We start from the raw sequence: 25,178 nt of genomic DNA on the forward strand, positions 1-25,178 counted from the left end.
AAAAGAAAAATAATTGACTTTAAAAATTAAATAATGAAAAATCAGTCTTAACGATTGTCAAACGAACAATTTAATTTTATATATATATAAATATATAAATAGTTTTGTTGTGAACTTGTACGTTATTTTAAAAATTATTTTATAATATAATAATGTATTTGCTGCTCGACACAATCGTGAATGTATATTACTGAAATCCTATGTTTATTTTATATATAAAGAGATAGGTAATTTTCATTTATAATTTTGTAACAGAGCCAATCGTTGTTACATTAAAGAGTATAAAGTGTTGTAATTAATTACATTGACCTCTCTACAATTTTACTAATAATTACAGTACTTAAGTAATCGATATAATTATCATATCTATTAAATCATTTATAAAACATTGGAAATAATATAATTATAATAATATCAAATTGTTATCTTCTATTTCTGTTATCTACTTTATTATGCTTATTAAGTTTCAAAAGTTTTGCTAAATTATATATGTATATGTATGGATTTAACGATAGTTATGTATATATTTGTACATGCAGATATATTTTTTGTTATAAACAATTTTGTTATTAAACATCTAAAATAATATATATATACACAATGTTATTATATATGAATATATGTATATATAATTAAAGTTTATTGTGGTGTAATTTATTTTTTGTAATTTTGTTAAATATTGCAGTTTTCGGTAAATAAATTTAAGATAAAATTGCAAAAATAAATACGAGAGTTTTAATACTCTTACCTATTATCATAATACTTGTAAATTGATAAGAACAAGTCAGAAATTCAACCGAGTCTTTGGCGTTTTGTAATCGACTTGCTGCGATATGCTTAGGCATTTCTCACCTTAATCTGCGTCACCGAATGGCCGTATTTTACAATGGAACCCACATTTATTTTACATTTGTTACTTTCATATTAGATATAATCCTTTTGAAGTTAACCTTAGTTTATAAAACTAATATCATATATTAAAATCCATATTTTTTGTAACATCGTTGATTAATTAAAAAGAAGTTATTGAATTATTCGTAATATAAAAATAAAAATAAATTATTCTTTCCAACGATTGATATGTCAAGCGATGTTATACATCGAAGCACGAATCAATTACGAAAAGAATAAAATAACTTACATTGGAACAAATTTGTACCTTGAATTTATATGCGACAATGATTGACAATTACATATTTTTAGGATAGATAAGATAGATAAAAATAGCTTCATATTTTATGTGGAAAAAGAAATTATATTAGAAAAATTGTTTACCACCAATTTAAGTCTGACGATTCTTAATTCTTTAATGATATAGAATGTAAAAATGTACAATTATATTCGTGTTAGAAAAAATTGGAAAAAATACCTTTTTTTTTTTTTTTTTTTTTTTTTTTTTTTTTTTTGAAACTTTAAACAATTTTGCCAGATAATATGATATAACATTGCTCTAATTAGCAGCATTATTAATCTTTATTTAATTATTATAATTTTTTTTTTTTTTTTTTTTTTTATAAAGTATACAAAAATTTTCAGTTAATTGTTAAGATAATCAGATGACTTTCCTATAAGAGAAGCCAAAGATTCTAATGAGAATAAATTATTTTATTCTTTAGGATATTTGAACAATTAAGTAAGCTACGATGATCTATTTAAATTCAATGGTTAGGCATTCTTTCAACTTTCATTGAGACAAAAAACCGATCGTTTTTAAATAATATAATGGTATTTTATTAAAGATAATTTGTAAAATATTAAATGTAGCATGTGTGCTGATAGATAATTCTGAATATTACAAATATATAAGTAATCATATGTTTAATGAGACAAACCATTGACAAGAAAGACATTATGCGTAGTGAATTAAATGCGATAAATTTTTATTGTACAAATATTTGAAACATTTAATTGATATTTTATTAAGCTATATGTCCATTATAATCTTTTATTAAAATAGAATTAACATTAATTAGAAATTTATTAACAGTGCTCGGAATTTGACTTCTTCTTCTTCTACAAACGAAAGTAGATTTGGCAATAGAATGGCAAAAATATGTATTTCTAAATACAAATATTTAGTTCATTTTCATCTTGTAAGTATCATTTTGAATTATACATTAATATTTTTAGTAGCAGTGTTATTTTTTTTTTTTAATACGTACATAATGGAATTTATCGACAAAGTTAATATTTTACTTTACTGGCTTTACTCATTTGGCGATCATAGTTATGCAGTTCAGAGAATTGTGGTTTAGTAAAAAGATAAATAAATATTAATGATTTAGTTTAGAAGATTCGATTAAAAATTAGAGAGTATTGGTAAATCCGTTAAACATTATATTAACATAAAGATTATCATACGGATAAAAACGGGAAAAAAATTTTATTTAAAAAGAAAATAATGCCGAGATAATGAAACGAACAGAAAAATTCAAAAAGCTTTTAGTAATAAAAACGGTAAAAATTGGATAAGCGAAATCTTTTGATTTATAAGTTTGTGATAATATTGCTGATCCATACTGCTGTGTTCTTAATGATAATTGTCAAAATATTATTTTCAATATTTATGTACGAAATTAATTCTTAAGCCTAGCACATACAAATATAGATATTTCTTTCTGTAAATTAACTAAGTAGAGAATGTATAGTGAGAATGATAGAAAATGGATAAAGTTTTTAAGGTTGCTTAATGCAAAAGTCTCTGTATTTAAAGAAAATAGTATTTTGTTTTTTTGTTTAAGCCATGTATTAAAGTTGCAAAATAAAACAATTAACTTATTATACTTATAAAATTTATATATACCAAGGGCTATGCTTATTGTTAAGCTAATTTAAAATAACATAAATGATTTTTAAATCTGTTGTGAAATAGATGATATATCCGAAAAATAAATGCAAAATCGACCTCCCATATAATGAGTCAATAATATGTGATTATTGCATTACAAAACAAAACAAACGTAAATGTATCATCGATCCTAAAATAAGCTATTCATGTTACAAAACAATAGCATTTATCAAATAAGCATATAAAATTGCAGTTAATTTTTTTTAATAATAAAAGATCATTTAGTGAGGGCATCGATATAAATTATTTTGCTTTGTTTTTTTGTTTTTGTTTTTTGTTTTTTACCTAATTTGTATCAACAGTCTAATAAAACTGACATTAGCTATGCATTAAAAATTAAGAATATCAGGTATATTGTTAAATTATCTACGAAAGCATCAACATATTATATCACTATACATTAAAAATAAAAAGTTTTCGAAGTAAGAAGAATAATTATGTATTTTGTAAACGTCGTCAAATGGACGAATAAAATTAACAGTTCGAGTATTTCTAAAATTGCCAAAGGCATATTGTTATTGCAGATTATATATTACGTAACGGCGTTGAATAATTATAAGCGATTATCAATTCTCAAAAAGAATTATATAATATATAGTTGACACTACAAATCGCTCCCCGTCTGAGATTAATATGAGTAGAGACAAAACATGAAAATCAGAATCCGATAGTAATCGATTGTGTAAATTCTTTTTTATTGATGCGAGCACACGTAAAATAATTCTTTTAAAATATAGATGAAATAACAGTGAAATAATTTACTTTGTCTTTTAAAAATTGCAGTCTTATGGTTTTTCTTATTATAAAAAAAAAAAAAAAAAAAAAAAAAAAAAAACTTTTTTTTATTTATTTAATGAATAAGCCAATAGTGGATTAGTCTGATGTTATATATACTTAAGTCATTATTCTTTCGATAATCTACCTCGATGTTAGAAATTTTGAAATCTATTTAACGACTGTGTGCTTCCACGTATTAAGATTAATTTCAATCGCTTTGAGTTATCTTAAAGCAATCGACCAACATAAAAATAACAAGAAGCCAATGTAGATTGAGTGTACGTAGGGACCGTAAGTATGCTAAGACTAGTAATTGTCTTTAAATTAGTAGACTCTTAATAGGTTGTTTGGATTATTAAATGTAATATCGATACTTGGTCATTCGGCATTATAGAGTAGAGGAATATAAGAGGCTATTATAATGTTTAAATAGGGACAAACTTGATAATTATTCTTTAATAATCTATGCATTATTTGGATTATCTTGACTGATTGGCTTCAGCATTAAAAATGAAAAGCTTAATTTCGATTCGTAGAGAATTATTATTTATTTGTCAAATTAAATGTCAAGTTGATAAATAAATCAATTACAAGTCTTACTTATATAATAATATAATGTAAATATTATATCGTTTAAAAATAATTATCTGTTTCTTATTCTATTTATTTTGATTAGTTATATGTTATTGTACTGTATTATTTAGTAGCACATATACTAATTATGTATTATTGTGTTAATATTCTATACATATATATATATATATATATATATATATCAAACTATCATACCTGGGATCAGCAATCTAGAAATATATTTTTGGTATCATCAATCTATGCATGTAAAATAAAATAAGCAATTTTTAAACAAATTGAAATAATATATTCTATATTCTTGTTAAATTAATTTTTATATTTTTAATAATAAGTTATATTAAAATTTTTCTCAATGTTTGCGTCTTGTTCATTTGCTTGTTTGTTTATATGTTTAACGTTGCTTCATTATACTTTGATATTATTTATTTTAATTCCATTATATTTTTCCATAAAATTTTAATAATATTTATTACCAATGATTTACGAGACAGTTACAAAGTAAAATTATACTATATTTTAGTTATAAATAAATATTTAAATTTGGATATTTACATACATTATTTGATTAAATAAAAATATGTCGATATATTATTTTATCAGAAAATAACTAAATTTTCAAATACAGCAAAATTTAAAGAAATTATTATGACGAAATAGTTAATTTTCAGGAAACTCGAGAAATAACTGATTACACGCAAATGATAATCAAATATCAACGAGAATTTAAAAAAAAAAATTTGTACATAGTTTTAATTAATATCGCGTTAATTGGAATTTTTATGTAAATTTGTACTATGGAATTATTCTTTTCATCGTAATTGAACAATAATTACTGGATATTGAAAAAAAAAAAATACAAAATATCTGAAGCATAAATATTATGCAATAAATTTTACGTATATTATCGATCTTAATATTTAACTATCAAATACATGTAATCTGCATTCTATTACCTTTATATAATTTACCAATTACTTGCTTTAGTTCATATTTGACAAATCCAAATTTTAGTCATTATTTTCATAAAATTGTTAAATACAAATCTATGTATATATATAAATATCAAAAACAATAAAATAAAGATATACCTACACATATACCTGTATATTATACAATATATATATTAAAAATGATCAATTTTGGTGTTAAATACTTATTAAAAAGTGTAAATCATGAATACTTGAATATATATTTATAAAATAAATTCAATATTATAATTAAAAAAAATTCATGATATCATGTATTTTATATAAATGGATATTACGTGATTCAAACTTATATGATGATAAAAAATATTAAAAGACTGAAAATAAAAGACAAGAATTAATTAATTAATTATTTTTACATTATGACATGCACAATTAGTTAATTTAGAATATATTTCTAGATTGTACATTAAAACACAAAAATTGTTGATAATTCATTCAGAATTACTTAATAATATTTTAAATAATAAGGGACTACAATGTATAATTATATTTTTAAATTATATTACACATTTGAATAAATATTAATAAAAAATGTAAATTAAATTTTATAAAAAAAAAAAAAAAAAAAAAAAAAAAAAAAAAAAAAAAAAACTAATTTAAAGCATTAAATACAAATTGCCTTTTTTACTTATAGATATTATTTTTCTTGATATTTGCTAAAATGATTTAGTTATCTAAAAATACCAAATTTTGAAGTGAAATTACAAAAACTGTACAATTATCATTGGTCAAACATAATAATTTATAAAAATATATTGTTTACATTTTTCTGACTTAGCATGAAAACTCTCAATTTTAATGTAATGGTAATTAAAAATTCATAAATTATCTAACATAATGTAATATATATACGACTGCATTATTTCATAATTTCAATTTAATGAGTGTTTATTCTGTGAATTTAATTTAAACGCTTTGTTTATTTATATTACAAAATACAATATGGAAGTTCGGACAAATTTCTTATAATAAATATAAAACAGTAAAATACGTTAATGCATTGACAAAAATGAGCTTAAAAATTTTCTATTCGCATCATGTGATGATTACATGATTAAAACAATTTTACTTCGTTTTTCAAGATACAATGAATGACGTTAAAATATTATGTCAATAAAATATTCTCAGAAATTTTGTATATTTATTTTAAAATGATAGAACAAAAGGAAATTCCAAAATGTTGATAATAAAATTTTTAACGTCTATTATGATTTTTCACTTTTCCAGAAAATTCAATCGTACAAAATATTTCATATCTGCAGGTAGTGCTTAATTCAACTTAATTCAATTACTCTTGTGAGGATTTAAAAATTTCAATATTATTATCGTCAAATAATAATATCAATAATAATAACACTACCAATCTAATAAACATTAATAATTATAATTATAATAATGTAATAATACAATAATAATGATATCATTTATAAATGTTACTATTAAATATATCATCAAAAAATATCTACTTATATCTATGTTTGATGCTTTCCGCAATTCTACAATTGTTCTTTAAGTTATATGTATGTATCCCTCGACTTATTACTTTATATTACATATTTTCATTAAGAAATTAATTATTTCTGAAATAAGAATTTATTCTACATATTTAAAAACATGATTTTATTAATAATAATAATAAAAAAAAAAAAAAAAAAAAAAAAAAAAAAAAAATAAAAAAAAAATTGTTTCTGTAACAAAACTTATTAATAAAAAAATATTTATTATCATTAGTAATCAAAAATAATATACTCTAAAAAACATTGATTACAAATACAATTTTAGAGTTTTTTTGTCTTATTTCATAATTCTTTTACTCTCAATTTTTTAAACATTCAGAATAAATCGTATTTTAAAATAATAAATTTAGATCATTTTTATGGTTAAAATATAATTTTTAATTTTCTTATGCAATACTGACCTTAAGAACTCACGTAGACTCGAGGAATTATTGAAGGCAGTATTTAATAACTTAAGCTATAGTTTAAGGAAATGCAAATCCAAAATAATTACTTGTTTCATTTAGGTTATTAAACTAACTTAAGGCCTCAAATATAAAATATAATTCGATTTCCTTAATTTTCACAATTTCGTTTGGATCACTTACTCTCGCATTCGCTCACTTTCCACTTCACTCGTGCATATTATATCTGTCACTTATTAACGTTAATTATGATCGTTGCAAAAAATATTATTACAACTATTGTAAGTATTCATTACAAATATACATACATACACATATATATGTATGTACGTATATATATGTATATATATGTAATATATATATGCATACGCACAAACACATACATACGCATATATATACGCGCGCGCGCATACACCCAAATGTATACATACACATATATATATACATATATACACATAGATATATAAATATATATATATATATAAACACACACATATATAAAGGCCACAAGTGTTTCATTGGAATATAAAATAATTAGTCACAAAGTCAAAGAAATTATGAAAATAGAAATATTCTGTTATTATTTTGTTTTTCAAATCGTTTGATATACGATATACGATATTGGTATATGGTATATGGTATATGATATACATATACACACACACGCACGCACGCACGCACGCACGCACGCACACACACACACATATATATATATATATATATACACATATATATAAATATATATATATATATATATATATATAGATATTTACGTTGAACATCAATGTCTAAAATATAAGAATTTAAAATAATTTCTTTTTCAAAAATTTTCAAGATGCTTCGGTTTAGAGTATATCTATTTCTAGAGCTATTTATAAGTAATGAAAGAAACTTTATCGTTTGTAGAGCTTAAGAAATTGTGTAAGAGCTTGAGTTGGAAGTAATAATCTAATAACTTATAAATTTGGACGCAATTCAGTACTTGATACTGAAAATAGACAGGCACTTCCATTATTTGTTAAGATCATAGATGCTTGTGCACTGGCGCAATCAAGACTTACAATCCTTTAATATTTAGTATAAATATATATTGCTATATTAGCAATTGCAATGTACTTCAAGCTCTTTAACAAGTCCTTAAGTATTTAAATATGTTTTGATGGCAATTACTGAAGAAACCAATGTTAATAAGGGTTTAAAAACAATTTTCAACAATGGCAACTCTGTATTGGTTTTCAACTCGCTCAAGAATCCTAAAGGAGTCCTTATTGCTCAGGAAAGTCTTTAAAGATTATCTAAATCACGTGGCAAACGTCAACAGTACTCTCGATTAAAATAGGCGCGCAGTAATAAATCTTCCGAGTTATTAAAGCTTTTGAATCATTATTATAAGCTTTATCTTGGGTCAAATTCTTCTCAAATACTTCAAACAAGTGTTCAAAGGTTTCTAAACTCAAATGCGTTCGCCATACCTGCTGCATGCACGGTTATTCGCCAGCAAAGGACTTTAAAAAGATATTAAAAAATCAACACATAGAACTTAAGAGATGTCGCGTGACGGTTTTTTACTTTTTACATGTTCTCAAATTGATCGACGCGACGCTTGGTATTCCCTTTACGAATCTCACGTAATGTTTTATATTTGTCACGACCCTGACGAACGTTTTCCCTATGAATTTTGTCCATGACAGTCTCCTTTGTTTCGTCGCGTGACTGCGCCAAATCCTGCTTCAATGCCTGCAAACGAAACGTTAAATTTAATTCAAGTTTCCGTCAATGAACGAGTCAGAGTCTACACAATCCCCATACATAAAATGTTAATCGCTAAATTACAAACGTAATTATCTGACGTGAACAGTGTTAAATAAAAATAGGGACAGGCTTATAAATAAACAATTATATGCTTAAATTTGTATTATTTACCTTCAGTTGGTCATGAAGGCGTTCGTTTCTTTCGGCAAGAGTGCGCCGTTCTTCAATAGGATCGATAATTGATTCATCGGTTACAAGTTCTTTAGTTACATCTCCATGAGGTACTTCGTCTTCGCCATCATCACCATCCTCTTCATTTTCTTCGACATGATGATGATGTGGTGTTGTATTAGCTTGATACTCTCTTTCGGATTCTTCTTGCTGAAGCCTAAAACGGATATCGATAATTTTGCCACCATTACTTTACTACCATACTCATTGTTACAATTATATATCTAATTTTTACCTGTCAGCTTCGACAATCTTCTGTAACATTCTAGCTTCGGCATCTTTTGCTTCAACTTCTGATTGAATACGTTGAACTTCTTCTTGCTTGTTACGAATCTCCGCTTCCAGTTTTGCTCTTTCAGCGGCTTCCATTTCGTGAGATCGCTCAAGCTTCTCCATCATCGCCGTTAATTCCTAATTTACAGTTTAAAGTTAATTATTAATTATAAAATTATCGCTCACATGCCCGTTAACATAATAATCGATCGAGTACCAGCCCGATAAAACTATTTAAACATTAAATTTTAATTAGAATGTAAGCCACCTACCGTTTGTCTATTCTCCAGCTCCTCTTTGGCAGCGCGTAATTGTTTCAATTGTTCCTCAAGACGTCTAATCATCTCTTGAGCAACGTTTAATTCTGCATCTCTCCTTTCCATTTGTTCAGCCATAGTTCGAAGTCGTTCTTCAAATTCTTGTTGCTTTTTCTCGGCCCGTTCTCTAGCTGCAATTTCTAATTGGAGCTTTTCTCGCTGCTTTTCGCGAGCTTGCTTCTCTTCTTTAGCTTGGGCCTAAAAATTTTCAATTTTTAAAAGGTAACAATTTTTTTTAAAACTTCAAATGCCTAAGGGAGACAAACCTTCATCTGTTGAACATCAATAGTATCGGGTTTACGCCTGCGCATATAAAGTTCGTGGTTTCCCATACAAAGTGCCAAAATTCGTTTATTTATCTTGACACGGGCAGCAAAAAACACAAAATCTGGTGCTTTTTTATCAATTGGCTTAATAATAAATTTCTTTTCGTTAAATGAAATATTACGAATCTCCGACCACGGAAAACCAATTTTTGGTGTCAGCTTATCATCTTTTTCATAAATATTAAGACCCAAAGCATCAACTCCCAGCCACAGTTCTGTACCTTTTTTATTGCGAATTTCGAAATAATTAACTCCGTACATTTCTAAATCCTGAAATAAAAGGATATAACTTTCAGGATATGTGCGTGAACGTGACAATACATGCCTTCTCCATTAAAATTTGTACGCAATTTTTTTTCTTCAATTTATAAATTTCTTTATGATATTACAAGATGAAAGATAAAATTAATTAATTTCAAACATTCAAAATAATGGCATGAAAAGTTTTTTTTTGTTTTTTATTTTTTGTTTTCTTTTGCTTTTTTTTTAACGATAAGAGCAATAAGGCTTTACAAAATTTGAAATACTTTAAATACTTACAATATTTTAAAGTAAATTTTCGTCGATTAATTTATTACAAAATAATAGTTATTTGCAAACTATTAATGTATTATTAAAACAAATATTAAACTCTTAATTCATAATCGAAATAAATAATAGAAAAAGTTGAGAGTATTTTTTCAGGACAAAAAAAAGCAAGTATTTCATCAAGGAAAAAATTGCGACTGTCTTTTTAAAAAATTATTTAATACTTTATTTTATAAATTATTTGTAGAAAAAAATTTATATATATAAAAAGAAAAGAAATAAAAGAAAAAAGCTAGAAATTTGTATCTCGTTGACTTTGAATTTTATTTTGAAAACTTCCTTGTTCTTGAGTTCTGTCTTAACAAAATACTTTTAAACGATCTTCAGAATTTTAAGAATACATTTCCACATACTAATAAATGTGCAGCATCAGTAAAATTAATATTTTTTTTATCACAATGTTACATGAAAGCTAACTACTTCTAATTGTACACGTAATTCCATCTATAAATATTCTTTTGATTAAATAACTCTCTGATATAAATAATATAAATAATATAAATAAATAAATAAATAAATAAATAAATAAATAAATAAACTAAATAACTGAATAAAGTTAGACAAGTACTATTATATACAAATAGGATTATAATTAACAGGGACGACAGATATAACAACAATAATAATTGTAAATAAAAAATAATGACAGGTAAACAAGTACCCACAGGTACTCTTAGCTACAGTTCCAAATATTATTACGCGTTTTATAAAAATATCTCATTACCTGAGCAATTTTTAAATATTCCATCATTGCATCCTCGCGTAACATTCCTCTGTGCTCTTGCCACCAATTAGTGATCGATGTCTCCCATTCTTCCTTGCTCATCTTATGTTGATCCATAACACGCTGCGGTAACAGACGATCATTAGCTAAAAATCCGGTAACATGAACGCTCTTTTGATAATCGCCGTGTCGGGCTTGTACGGCGTAAGATGCGAGCAATACTGATGTTTCGGGTGGACAATATGTCTCGTCAGTTAAAATAGCACTTTTCACCTGGAATATGCAAACGACGTTTTACAATGAATCATTAGCATACTTTTTTTCTTCTTCGAAAGAGTGCTATTATTTTGAAATTTAAGCGAATAATAGTTTATGATAGAAGATATTAAAGTGATATCTAACCTGTAGATAAAAAAGCCGCAAAGTTATATTTTGAATCAGTTCCTCGGCAACATCTTCTGGATAAAATTTTGCGCGAAACTTGAACTGCAATGGATTCTCCTTCTTAACTTCCTGATTCATAACCTACAAGAATTTTTATGTATACATATGTAATTATAAATTTTCTAGATATTAAAAATACTCAAACAATTAAAAACTGACAAACATGAATTATAAATAAATCTAAATTGTTGAAAAAGTGTCAAACGTGCAAATTTTGTATTTTAAAATTTTTATTAAATAAAGATTTGAAGGGGGGGGGGGGTAGGAATTAATCATGTTCTTTTAGTATTCGTTGTAATTGAAATTGTAACAAATTGCAAACGTAAAATAAGAAATGATTTTTTTTTCAATTTAATTGTAATTAATAGGAGGGTCGGAAAACAAATTTTTTTTTTTTTTTTTTTTTTTTTTTTAATTTAAATAAATAATAAATAGGTTAGGACTATATATATCTCATGTTACACTACTGTAGTTCAATGCTAGTAGGTGATAGTTTTTTTTTTTTTTTTGTAAATATATATATTATATTGCACACAAAATTGCGGAATGACTGAAAGATAATAAAAGCCTGATAGTAAGAAATACGAAGGATTTAACAACAAAAACAAAAACAAAAAAAAAAAAACCAAAAAAAAAAAATAATAGTAAAACTTTGAAAATGAAATTGCATGTGCCATTCAAGTTTTATTTACTAATAAAAATAAAGAAAATTCAATATGTGTGCTTTCACATCAAGCAATGCCTGCGTTTGAAAATAGAAAAAAAATGCGTCTATTTATTATGCGTTTTAACAGGCGATAAAAGTACAATTTCGAAAGCGTATTCACTTGTTAATGGTACTTGTATGATTCGTAAACATAATTAATTCGGCGAATTTCAATACAAAAGTATAAACTATTTAGACTCAATTTTCGAAATTTCTTATACAATATGTGAAACATAATTTTGCAAATTAATTCACGAATCACGATCGTTTATTACAAATAACGTTAGCGTTTCATTCCTTTGGCAGTTTATTTATTTAATGAAAATTCTTCATTCGTATTACATAATTTTTTTTTGAAGTTTTTGAAAAGTATTTGCTCGAATAAGGGAAAATATAATAAAATCAGACACGACTTCACTTAGTTATCAAACATTATTTAAGGAATAAATCATTCGGGTTATAAATTCCATGCAACTACGCAGGTCCTTTAAGATATCCAAACATAGTCAACTTATTAAAAAACCTGTGCGTTTTTTTATATTCTTCTAAGCATTGCTTACGTTGAATATTTTTCGAGGGCCAAATGGAAGAACCTGCAATTATTTTCAACGTATTCATTTTCTATTTTGACTAATTGAATATCAACATTTTTAATTATATACGTTAATATTTACTTTAATTTACGTAATTTCATTATGACAATATATATGGTTCTACACATTGAAATTATAGTGATTATACATGCGAACGTAAGTCATTTTATATTCGATATTCCGTTCTCTTTTACCTTGCACAATTCAAATCCTCGCTCAATACTTCATTTCTTCATTGTTTAATGTAATAAGGCAGCTCTTTTTACTTACTTTTTGTAATTTACAATTAATTTATATAAGCGTATTCGATTTAATTCTTTTCATATCATAAAATTTATCTTATCTTTTGAAAATGCAGGCAAAATAATCAAATATATAATGTCTTATTTTTGTACGTAGAATAAGTATGAGATAAATTATTGATAAAGAAAATAATGAATTTGACAGAAAAGTGGGTTCGTTATGTAAGAACGCAAAGAGCCAACTTGCTACCAAGTTTTGACTTACCCTAGACAAGAATGAAGATAGTCCGCTCTGCTAGTTGTTAGTACCACACCAAGCAAGCATTTTAAAAAAAAAAATGTAAAAAGCATATTGTTAGTTAGTAGCTCTATGATTTCGGAAATTCTAATGTTCTGCATATAAATGTTTTTTACGAGTTAAAAATTATAATATAAGGTAAAGCGCGATTAATCAAGACTTGTTAAAGTATCTTATACATTTCATTAAACTGCAAGAAATTTGTATTTAACTGATGTATTAAGCATAAAAATTCAATTAAAAATCAATAGAATTATAAAGAGACGCTTAATTTATTGTATTGATATTGTGATATTTTTATAACAAGACTGTGTGTGTTAACAAAAGTCAAAAAACCAAATGCGCAATTTTTATATAAATTTTATACTCGTACTATTAGAAATAAACATTTACTTTTTCTAGTTATTGTTTTAAATTTCTCTCTCTCTCTCTCTCTCTCTCTCTCTCTCTCTCATATATATATATTACATATAGTACATTGTTGAGAAATGATATTTCATAAATTATAAATTTAAAAGCCCTTAATAGTTTCTTAAAAATATCCTTAAATAACTACAATATTTTAACATTATTATGGGGCTCATTGTAATTATAATGCAAAAAGATTAAAAATTACTGTAGTAAATTAATATTTCAGAAAATTTTCAATAGTTTGTATAACAATCAAATAATGTCAGAGACAAAGTATCGTAAATTCGATATTTCGAAGTTGATGATTAAAATATTGGAAAGTATATAGTATATTGTTATACGAAATACTTATTGTATGCATATCTTGGGATTCCCATCGCACTCTATTTAACTATGAATAAATAATTAACACGTCTTTTTATTTTAATACATAGGTAAGCGTGTAAAATATAATATATAATTTTTCAATGTTAAGGTCATATTTTTTTCAGGAATTACGAATTACGTATCGACAAATTGCTCCCATCGTAGAATATTCTTTCATTGTTAATCGATCATTTATATTTGATCGTTTGATCGTATGATCGAATGTTATTGACGTAGGGTTCACAAATAAAACGATAAATAATTAATCGTTATAAATCTTACAATTTTATATAATAATTTAAAACGTATAAAATAAATGCCTTTATTAAGTTTGAATTAAAAATTCAACTATTGAAAACATCTGTTTACTTTGGTTGAACGAATTTCCAATAACATTATTAATTACGAGAATTAGAAATAAAAGCTTGACATTTGATGCAAGGTCTGATTCAATATTGTAATGGCAGTCTTGAGAAGGAGAGTAAAAAAGCAGAAAGAAAAAGAAAAAAAAGATCAAAATATGTTGGGTAAAATAGAATTATCTTACATAAGAGTTCACACTTGGTTTTTCTAACATCGCAGAAGACAAATGAAACCGCACTCGTGACCATTACTTTTCATTTCGATTTATAATTTATTTCCCAGTTGGATTTTTATTTTTAATATTCTGACAAGAGCATTAATAATCCTTTCAAAATCTGATGCTTTTATTTATCTTTGATTTATGTTAGTTTTTTAAAAATATTTTTAATTATAAATAATACTTAACTACGAATACGAATGATTATTTTCAATTTATTATCTCGAGCATTTTTAGAAATGGATGAAGATTATATTTAAGACAAAACTTAATAAATGTTCGATTGAACGGCTCAATTAAGATTCAATAGCATTTTCTTAATTACTACATTAAGATAAGATTTTGACGCAAGCAACCTAGCGCATAAATTTATTTTAATTTCCTCCGCATAAATAAAAAATTTCATTTCTTTCCTGAAATTATCAGAGTTATAAAGCAACTGCTAAGAAAAAAGAAGAAGAAAGAAAACAAGTCCGATGTTATAAAGTACATTTAAATTCAATTTGTATGAAAATATTTAGTATAATCGATAGGACGACGAAAATAAAGCAATAAGATTAACAGTTCATGTGTCATATGTGTATAAGAAACAGACTAAACGTACTTTTATTTATGAGCTAATATCGGAATTAAAAATAACAACAGGACTGGCATGAAACACGATGCGAAGGAAGTTGTTACGTCGCTCACACGGCAATTGCATATCCAGTATTTTTACCTGTAACGTGTTTATTATTATTTGCGATCGTTAAGAATCGGTAAACAAAATGTAATTTCCGTGGGTTCGTTTGCGCGCGGATCTTCATAAAATTCATTCGAATTCACTCGGTAGTACGTACTGGCAAGCAAATGTCTCTTATTTTTCTTTTTCCCCACTTTCATCTCCGTTTTAGATTTTTATTAGATAATATCGTAAAAATATTTGATTTGTCGAGCTTTTAAATATATTTGAATAAATATATTAAAATTTTTTTTTAATTTTTTATTGTTAACACGCATTTACCGACTATGTATAATGTAAAATTAACATAATTATTAAGAAAGCAAACCGTATATATATATATATATATATATATATATATTGTAAAGTAAAAGCTTAGTTGTTAATGAATTTTATATCTTGAATATTGATGATTAACGACATACTTGTTAATGCAAAATTTAATTACAATTACGTGTGCTAAGAGATACTTATAATAAACAGAATTTTTTTTATACAAAGATGTATTTTCTGTTTCGAAATTTTTTTACATTAATTACTCCTTTCGAGGAGATTTTTCTTACAAGAACATCACTTGAACTTGGACAGTGCTTATTATGCTGATTAATTTGCTTAAAGAAGTTACTTTATTAAAAATCAATGTGTAATTTGATGATTAATATATAAATTAATGTTTTTTACTAGACATTGATAATTGACGATACATCGGTGACAATTGTATAATTATGTATGACACAATTACAGACATCACTTTACTAAATTGTCAATATTATGTTAGATGTTACAAATATTACATTTACATAAAATATAGAGTATTGTCTGAAAAATATAATCGGTTATCTTATCTCTCGGTAATTAATTAATTGTAATTTAAATTAACAAATAATAATTATAGAATAAAAAAAAAAAAAGAAGAAGAATATATTGATGTAGTATTAATTGACAATTTTCAGTCGATCTCGCAAACACTTGATTATAACATTATATAATTTTCTATTTAAAAATATTAAGTTTTCTAACCTTATCTCTCTTCTATAGAAATTTACATATTTTTTTTATTTTTATTTTTTTTTTTTTACACCACGTTCATTTTGTGCTAAAGTTGAAAATGTAATTAAAAGTTATTATTATTATCCAAGTTTATAATAGTTTATCTACCCATTTCCAACATTCAGTTGCTTACTCACAATTACTCACAACGCGCGGATATAAAGACACACATTAGTTGTTATTATTATTAAAATCATTATTTAAACAACGACAAATTTATATTACAGTTATTTACTTGATAGAGATTATTGTGAATACATTGGGATTGCGATGAAATTGGTAATTTAGGAAATTATGCAAAAGTATTTAAAAATATATTTTTTCTTATAATTATGTAAAGTCTAATAATTCTTTAGATATACATAGACGACTTTTAAGAACATAAGCTCTCGATAAAATGATTTAATGGTGTCTTATAATATTATAGATTAATAATGGAGAAGAGTAATGAAATCCTAATAATTATAAGTGTCAAAGTGTATGACTTTATGTCTATCGGGGTGACGGCATTCCATTAGTTTTGTGAGGCCAAGAGATTTGTTGACATTATTAACGGTAACAATGAATGGGAAAGTGAGTCGGTCCCCATACTTTCTTACAATAACAAAATAATTGTAATATTTATTCTTGACGAAGTAAGGTCAGTAGAGAGTGACTTTGTCGAGTTCTCGATGATGAGGACTTTATTCATTCGTCTTACCAATTCACCGTCGAACTCGTCATCTGTATCGGAATCCGAGCAGCCTCTCAGCTTTCGAACTTTCTTTTTCACCTCTTTCTTCACCACTCGTCTTATCGCGCTTTCCGGCTGGAAGTGCCGCACATAGACACAAGAGAGCATTTTTGTCCAACTTTAAAAAGGTCCTTTATTACGGAGAAGCCTATAATATTCAGTACCACACTGGCTCTAATCAGCAAACTATAAGTTGAAGGACGCGGTTTGTGATGTAACTAAAACGTAACTTTTCCGAGCGTAACAGCATTATGCGCATACCTTTAGAAAGCTTCGTTAAATCAAACTTTATTACATTCAAAAAATACTGCTACGATGATACTTTTACGACAATTACTACTCAATTCAAATATCATATTATACTTAATTTCTACTTTGTCATATAAATATTACGATAGAAGCAATTACAGAATAAAATTTTTCATTTTTAATTTTTCTATAAAAAAAAAATAAAAAAAAAAAAAAAATTTCTTGTAAATATTATAAATACAACGACTAACGATACATTTAAACATAATCTTAAAGGCGTTTTCTTTTTTACAAGTATCTAACTAATGTTCTAATATACTTGTTTAATTCATTTCATATTAATCATGTTCATGGTTTTTTTTTTATGTTTATTCTATCTGATTGCTCTCTCGTTTCCTCCAAATCTTATTAAATACAATAGCTGTACCCAATTCAATTGTAATATAATGTTAATGCATTAATAATCGATAGATAATCCCGTATATTGTATGAAACTAAATAAGTTTTATTTATCCTGAGAGTATATTAATAAAATCAAGTAAGTATAATTTTCATTTTTTTTTAATCCCATTTTTTCCATTTTTTAAATCATATCCATGGACAATAATTAAAATATGCAATATTATGTAATATTATAAAAATAATATCTATATGAATATTCTATTATATACATATTTTTTTTTTTTTTTATATGTTTGATTAAAAATAAACATTCGATTATTCAAGAACAAAGTTAATTCACTTTATTTTCTAATACAAAATAGTGAATGAACATCGTGATTTTAGTGAACTTTCTTAAGTATAGGGTTTTTGGCGAGTATTGTAACTGCCCGAAAGATATTTTAAAACTTTGGAAAAAATCATAACAACGAATAATTTTGAATAACGATTTAATATTTTAATCACTAAATAAAAATGAATTTAAATTAAATTTTCAACTAATTGTAAATACTAAGTATGTTATTATTTGTTAAATTTAATAATCAATTTGAAATTCTTTAATAAAAATGCTATATTTATAGATATTTAAAAAAAAAAAAAAAAAAAAAAAAAAAAAAAAAAAATAAAAATATATAATTGTACTGCACATATATTTGATGTATACTTGAAGAAATAATTAAAAGTTATTACAAAATTACCAATAGTGTTAATTTTAAAACCAAAAATGGAAACATAGTTTTATTTGTACGTTCGTGCATTGTTATTAGATATATATTATTTTTAACTATGTCTTCGCATGATCCACTGAATGAAAACTTTATATTATTTAATCTATGTAAAAAATAGTCGATGTCATAATATTAAAATTTCTCTATAATGCAACAACTGAAATTCTAAAAAGACGAATTTAAATAATAGCTGAAATATCTACGCAATCAAATATATTTATTTATATATATATATATATAATCAAACCAATAGGAAAATGTTGCAATTAATAAAATTTTTTATTTAAATATTCACTATTAGTCACATTTTCATTATTTATTTTTGGAATATATCTCGTATCCTTTAATATTTTTGCCTTCTAAATATTGCATTGATTAGCCATTTATTGAAATACTTTTTTTCTAGTTTTCTATAAAGTAGAGACGGAATAGCTTTAAAATAAAATAAATGTGTTTAATAAACGTAATATATATTTACCTACGTACAAGATATAAACCGGGCATAGAATAAATAAATATAACAATTGTACATGATAAATTAAGATTTCACGACGTCGCGCAGATAATAAGATTTATTTTAGTAATGATTATTAGCTGTAATCTCTAGCTGTAGATAGAACAACAATTTATAACATCTTTAAAAAAAATGCTTTTACTTATCTAATTATAAATTCTGCAGTATAAAATTGCCTTCATTTGTGCAAATTTTTTCATATCTAACTCTAGCGGCGGTTTTACCATTACATTTCATCTTCTCATTTAATAATAAAACGATAAATTATTTGTAATTGAATCAATAGACAGACACGACATCTCATGGATGAAAATTATAGATTGCAACGAACTTGGAGATTTTGAAAATATTTCCCAAAAACATTATTATATCCATACTACGAATTATAATATGCAATTAAAAATTGTTATCCATGTCTCCATACTTGTCTTCCACAATTAGTTTTTATCAAGAAAAAAAGCCTGTGGTTTTTGTGGCGTGAAGCCACGCAGCTTCAAAATGATAGGCTAATTTAGCTTGTAAATTTTTGTTTCCCACCCACTTAAGAGTGCAATTGGATTGATTAATGCTAGTGATCTCATATTTTACAGTCACTGGCACTCGCTACTTTTGATCCGTATAGTAATATGTAGCATTAAAATGCTCATTAACAGTTAACATTAAAGTTTAGAAATTAAGATTATTTTCCTAGAAAAATAAATAACCAAGTTTTGCCATGAAAAACTAACGTGCTAACTTGCTTACTAAGTAGGAGCGGTAACTTGTTTTTAATGGCAGCAATGGAACTCGATGGGAAATAATTATGCTGTCGATGTTAGTTCAGACATGTGCATTAAAGAAAGAATGAATTAGAAATTTTCTGTAACACACAAGTGAAATGCAACATTGGAAAAACGAAGAAAATGTAAGAAATGTAGAAGAAGATAAATTTGAGGTCAAGGTTTGGAATGTAACTCGTCCTCGTAGGTCGTGTCGTGTTGGTTGCGTTGTCGCTGGATTTCGCGCTCGTGCGGTGAAAGCCGATTGCCGATTGCCGATTGCCGATCGTCCGACTCCTTTTCTAGACATGTTTTTTTTTTCCTCTCTTCGTGAAAGAAACTTTAGCGTTGTTGCACGACTCGAGAGAAGGTACGTTTCGTCAACGGTTGTTTATTATTCGCAGAAATTTTACTTGACGGCAACTCGAATGGCTGGCCTACTCTATCCCGACTTTAAATCTATAAATTCGTGCTTTTATAACGTTAAGACATTAATTGACTTTTATTTGTGCTTAAGAATTTATTTCAATCAAATTATTTCATCAAAAAAAAAAAAAAAAAAAAAAAAAAAAAAAAAAAAAATCATTATTATAAACTTGCGACAATTGTTATATTATTATTGACTTGTTATTGATAGTATTCAGAAATGCATGAATAATGTAAGAATAAGTTAAGAGTATAAGAAAAAAAATATAAGATAAACAATGATTTATTGAATCAAGAAAATCTTAAAAGATCATTTAGCCGAGAGATAACATTTTTACTTATATAAAATAAATCCGGCTACGGCTTAAATTATTATCTTTATTTTCAAGTGATTAAATTAGAAACTTTTACGAGCACCGAAGCTAGATTTCGTTATCATGATTTTTAAATTTTCCATTACGTAAATTTTGCATTTCTGAATAAAATAAAATCACTCCTTCTAATACTTCTAAAAGAAAAAGAAAAAGAAAAAGAAAAAGAAAAAGAAAAGAAAAGAAAAGAAGAAAAAAAAATTAAAAATGTAATTCATTCATATGGTTCTGCGAGTACATTATATTTTCTGTACGTGGTGCATATGGACATGAGATCCCTAATAGTGAAATAAATGAAAATAGAATAGCCGGGTGTGTAAAATAGCGAGTTATATATACGCAAATATAAGCGGATTGATGATGACATCAGTCATGAGTGCCTGTTGACGCGCATCTCCTCGTTCACGGGTCGGCAACAGGAAGACATACTGGCATGACATAAGCAGTCGAAGTCAAACGTGCGGCCACTAGGACTATTCTATTCTTTCCTATATTAAAAGCACAAGTAAGTCACTGTTGCGAGCTCCTTTTTCCACCCTTCCAATACGTCCTTCCAATAGTAGGGCATTTTAATTTGACTTTATTATATGCACGATTAAAAGAAAAAAGAAAGGGAAAAAAAATAAATAAATAAATAAGAATGAAAAACCCAAAGTAAAATAAGGAGAAGATATATTAGCAATGTTCGTTGCAAAATATTGTAAATCTAGTTTTCCCTAAATTCTCTGTACAATGATTCAATAACAGACAAATGTATTGAAACGATAGAGCGAGCAATCGTAACTTTAATTTCTTTATTAAAAAAAACAATTCAAGCAACTTAAAAAATAATCTGAGCGGATGTCGATAAATGATGGATTGCGTCAATAATAATAACATGAAAAGCTAATTTGTAAATTTGTAATTGATCGAGTGTACAATGAGTTAAGAAAAAATATTATTAAAACAATTTTAATTCCTAAATCGTTTTGCTATATAAATATAATGGATAAAAATAGCAACAACATAGCAACACTGCTAAATTAATGGCGTTATAAGAGGTCATGTGCATGTTTTTTGTTGAATGTCGAAGAAAACTTCACGATGTGTCTATCCGTAGCGATGTGTACAATAATACATACAAGGAGATTATTGTAGCCATAATGTTTTGCTGTCACGAGGTTCGGTAAATAAATCCCAAAATTATGATTGCGCAATTTGGATGTACTTTTCTTTTACTTCAACTCTGATCGTACAACTGATGAAGGTGACAAAAAATATCGTGTTGACAATTGTCCAAATGGATAACTAGGTTAGCCTGTTGTTAAATTGATAAACCCGTTCTTGTAGACCATCGTCCCTGTCGTCATCGTAACGCGTCATCGACCAATTCATCGATACAAAAAAAAAAAAAAAAATGTCTACGCAACCTTTGCCGAGTAACCAAAACCATCATGATGTATCTACTTTAACATAGTTCACGGTGAAATCGAATGGACTCGGTCGTGACCTCGAGAAAAATTAATTTTCCTTATCCTTTCTTGCATCAAATATTTTTCCACTACACGGACCCGATTATCTTTTCTCAATGACGAAACAAAGAAGCTACTCGATTCGATTTCGATGTTCACATGGCGAGTATTATATAAATATTTCAGTTAAGAAAAAACTTCATTAGTCATTGATGACTACGTGTACTACACTACCACAAACATGTAAATAGTATTTTTTCGTTATTAATTTTAAATAAAAATCATGATGATTATTTCATAGGCTGAAATTGTTGATTTTCTCCCCTCATCTGCAAACTCATTAACGCGATGTGTCGTATGACGAACTAAACAATTCACGTGCTTTTCCAGTTACTTATAAACTTATTTCACACAGTAGATTTTCTAAAAATTCTATTAAAGAAAAAAAAAGAAAAGAAAAAAGTAAATAAATGTAGTAGTGCTACCTAGTGCACTATTATCGCGCAATCTTAAATGCAAAAGTTTCTTACGAGAGTATAGTTGTTGCTTATGCGTAGGTAGAGAACATTAGGCTATTGCACTCGCATTAGTTGGCTTTGTTAAAAATGGTATATGAATAATTATCATCGATATCTGACGCATACTTTCACTTCAGCTCAATTATATCCAAAATAGATAAAAGCATTATCGCTGTTATTTGTCTGATTAGAATTTTTATTTAAAAGTCATATTGAGGTTGCTTAAGATAACTACGATTGTTTTTATACATAATGTGATAATATCTACTATTCAACACAAATAATACTTTTAATAGCAAAATTTTATAGAATTAATATTTCTAATTCTACTGGATTAGAGAAACAAAAAAAAAAAAAAAAAAAAAAAAAAAAAAAAACAAATCAATCTAATTGCCATTAGTAGAGTAATTTCAACTATTGTTTACAAGAAAATTAATACACATAAGCTCGCATCCGCGCGCATTAATATGTTAAAATGCTTATACAACGTATTTTTTACATTATAAAAATCATACAATAATAATCATAATAATAGTAATCATAATAGTAATAACAATGATAATACTAATGGTAATATAACAATAACAATAACAACAACAACAACAACAACAATACATAAAAAATATTATCCAATTTTTTTCAGTAATATTACGAAAATTAACATTACGAAAAGGTACTCAGAGAATCAGCGTACATAAGAATAATTTGTTATATTTCTAATAATTTAATCAAGGAAATAAGTGCTGATATTAATTAAATGCCTTGAATTAAATGATAACATTTTCCGACTATAATGTCAAATGATTAATCAATTTAATATATGTTGTAATAAATTGTTAATTAATTGTTAGTGTATTAATTTTCACGAATAGTTTTAATCATTGGCAGGACATATTTAAAAATTAAAAAATTTTCAATTCTTTACTTTATGAAAAATATTGTTATAAAACTAGGCTACTTAATACATCTATTTTCAATGAATAATTATTTATTAAATTTTTTTTTTTTTGCGTATTTATTACTATTATTGTGTATTATTACTATATTTAAAAATAAAATTATATATAAAGATATTTTAATTTTGAAGATAAAAAAAAAACAAGAAAAAAAAAGAAACAAAACAATAAAAACAATAACAAAACAATGTGTTTTTACATAATAATAAAGATTAATGAAACTATGAAAAACAGAAGAAGAAAAAAAATTTTATATATATATATATATGTATATATATTCATAAAGTTATGTGATTTAATGGACTGACTTGATAAATGCGTGAATAATTAAGAGAATAATAGTATTAAGAGAATTTGTTTATAAAGAAAATTAAGTAGAATAAAGTAATGGAGCAGACGTTATAACGCGAATGCACCTTACTCTTACCTTTTTATACAGCTTAATCCATGTCTGATCACCCTTAATATCCGTATATTGTAGACCGAAAAACCAAACTTCCCTCAGTCCAATGGTTTTGACGACCTGATCGAAGAGTTGTTTGCCGGTCGTTGTTTGCTGAATCGCAAACTCCAGCTCTGCATCCATCGTCGTCACCCGCACATTCATCTTCATTTGTCATTTTATTTCCCGCGAACGGCACATGAAACGTTTCATAAAAAGAATGTCAACCTTAATATTTCCTCTGCCCTTGCGCTTTAAAAATCATTATCGGTCGATAGTAGTGAAAAGTAAGGTTTACGAGACTTTTTTTCAATATTTCTTTTTTTTTTTTTTTCTTCTTTTTTCTTCAAAATACTCGCAAGCAACGTATTATTATTATTATTATTATTATTATTATTATTATTATTATTATTATTATTAATATTATTATTATTGGCAGAAGCGAGCAAAATGCCTCCTTAAAGCCTCTATCGAAATAAGTAAACGCGAAAGAGTTCGAAGCAGTAGTGCTGGTTACGGATGGATTTGAATGTAACGTATTTTTTACAACGACGCCTTCTTGAACGACGCCTCGCGTACTTTCTAGCCGCGACCGACCATTCATAAATGCTTATTGGAAAATTCGAGGGATTAAGAGGCGCGTGCACGCTCATTCGACATACTATTGCTGATCTCGGGGACAGTCCCGCCGTCTCACCTTGCGGCTCATTAAAAGAAAACAATCGAGGAAAAGCTTTAGGGAGACGAGAATACGGGATTGCTAAGGCGGCGCCGTTATAAGAGACAATATGCGAGGAGAGAAAGACAGAGACAGAGACAGAGACAGAGAGAGAGAGAGAG

The 25,178-nt window shown here is 26.1% G+C and overlaps 1 protein-coding gene across 4 annotated transcripts in view; it reads right to left on the reverse strand.

Moving 5' to 3' along the window:
• Positions 1-7,908: 7,908 nt before the first annotated feature.
• The window catches only part of Moe (moesin), a 20,158-nt gene continuing 2,888 nt past the window's right edge, over positions 7,909-25,178 (reverse strand). For 2 of the 4 annotated variants that reach the window (XM_011507255.1, XM_011507254.1), the window contains 9 exons: positions 24,324-24,503; positions 13,051-13,083; positions 11,743-11,865; positions 11,341-11,613; positions 9,969-10,298; positions 9,658-9,900; positions 9,348-9,523; positions 9,053-9,269; positions 7,909-8,866 (listed from right to left, as the gene is read on the reverse strand). In XM_011507255.1, coding sequence (XP_011505557.1) covers positions 8,702-8,866; positions 9,053-9,269; positions 9,348-9,523; positions 9,658-9,900; positions 9,969-10,298; positions 11,341-11,613; positions 11,743-11,865; positions 13,051-13,083; positions 24,324-24,503 — 1,740 coding nt within the window. In that variant the 3' untranslated portion in view covers positions 7,909-8,701. The other 2 variants (XM_011507256.1, XM_011507257.1) reach the window with 2 other exon arrangements.

This window comes from Ceratosolen solmsi, unplaced genomic scaffold (assembly GCF_000503995.2).
Source record: "Ceratosolen solmsi marchali unplaced genomic scaffold, CerSol_1.0 scaffold6, whole genome shotgun sequence".
In the NCBI taxonomy this organism is placed as follows: Eukaryota; Metazoa; Arthropoda; class Insecta; order Hymenoptera; family Agaonidae; genus Ceratosolen; species Ceratosolen solmsi.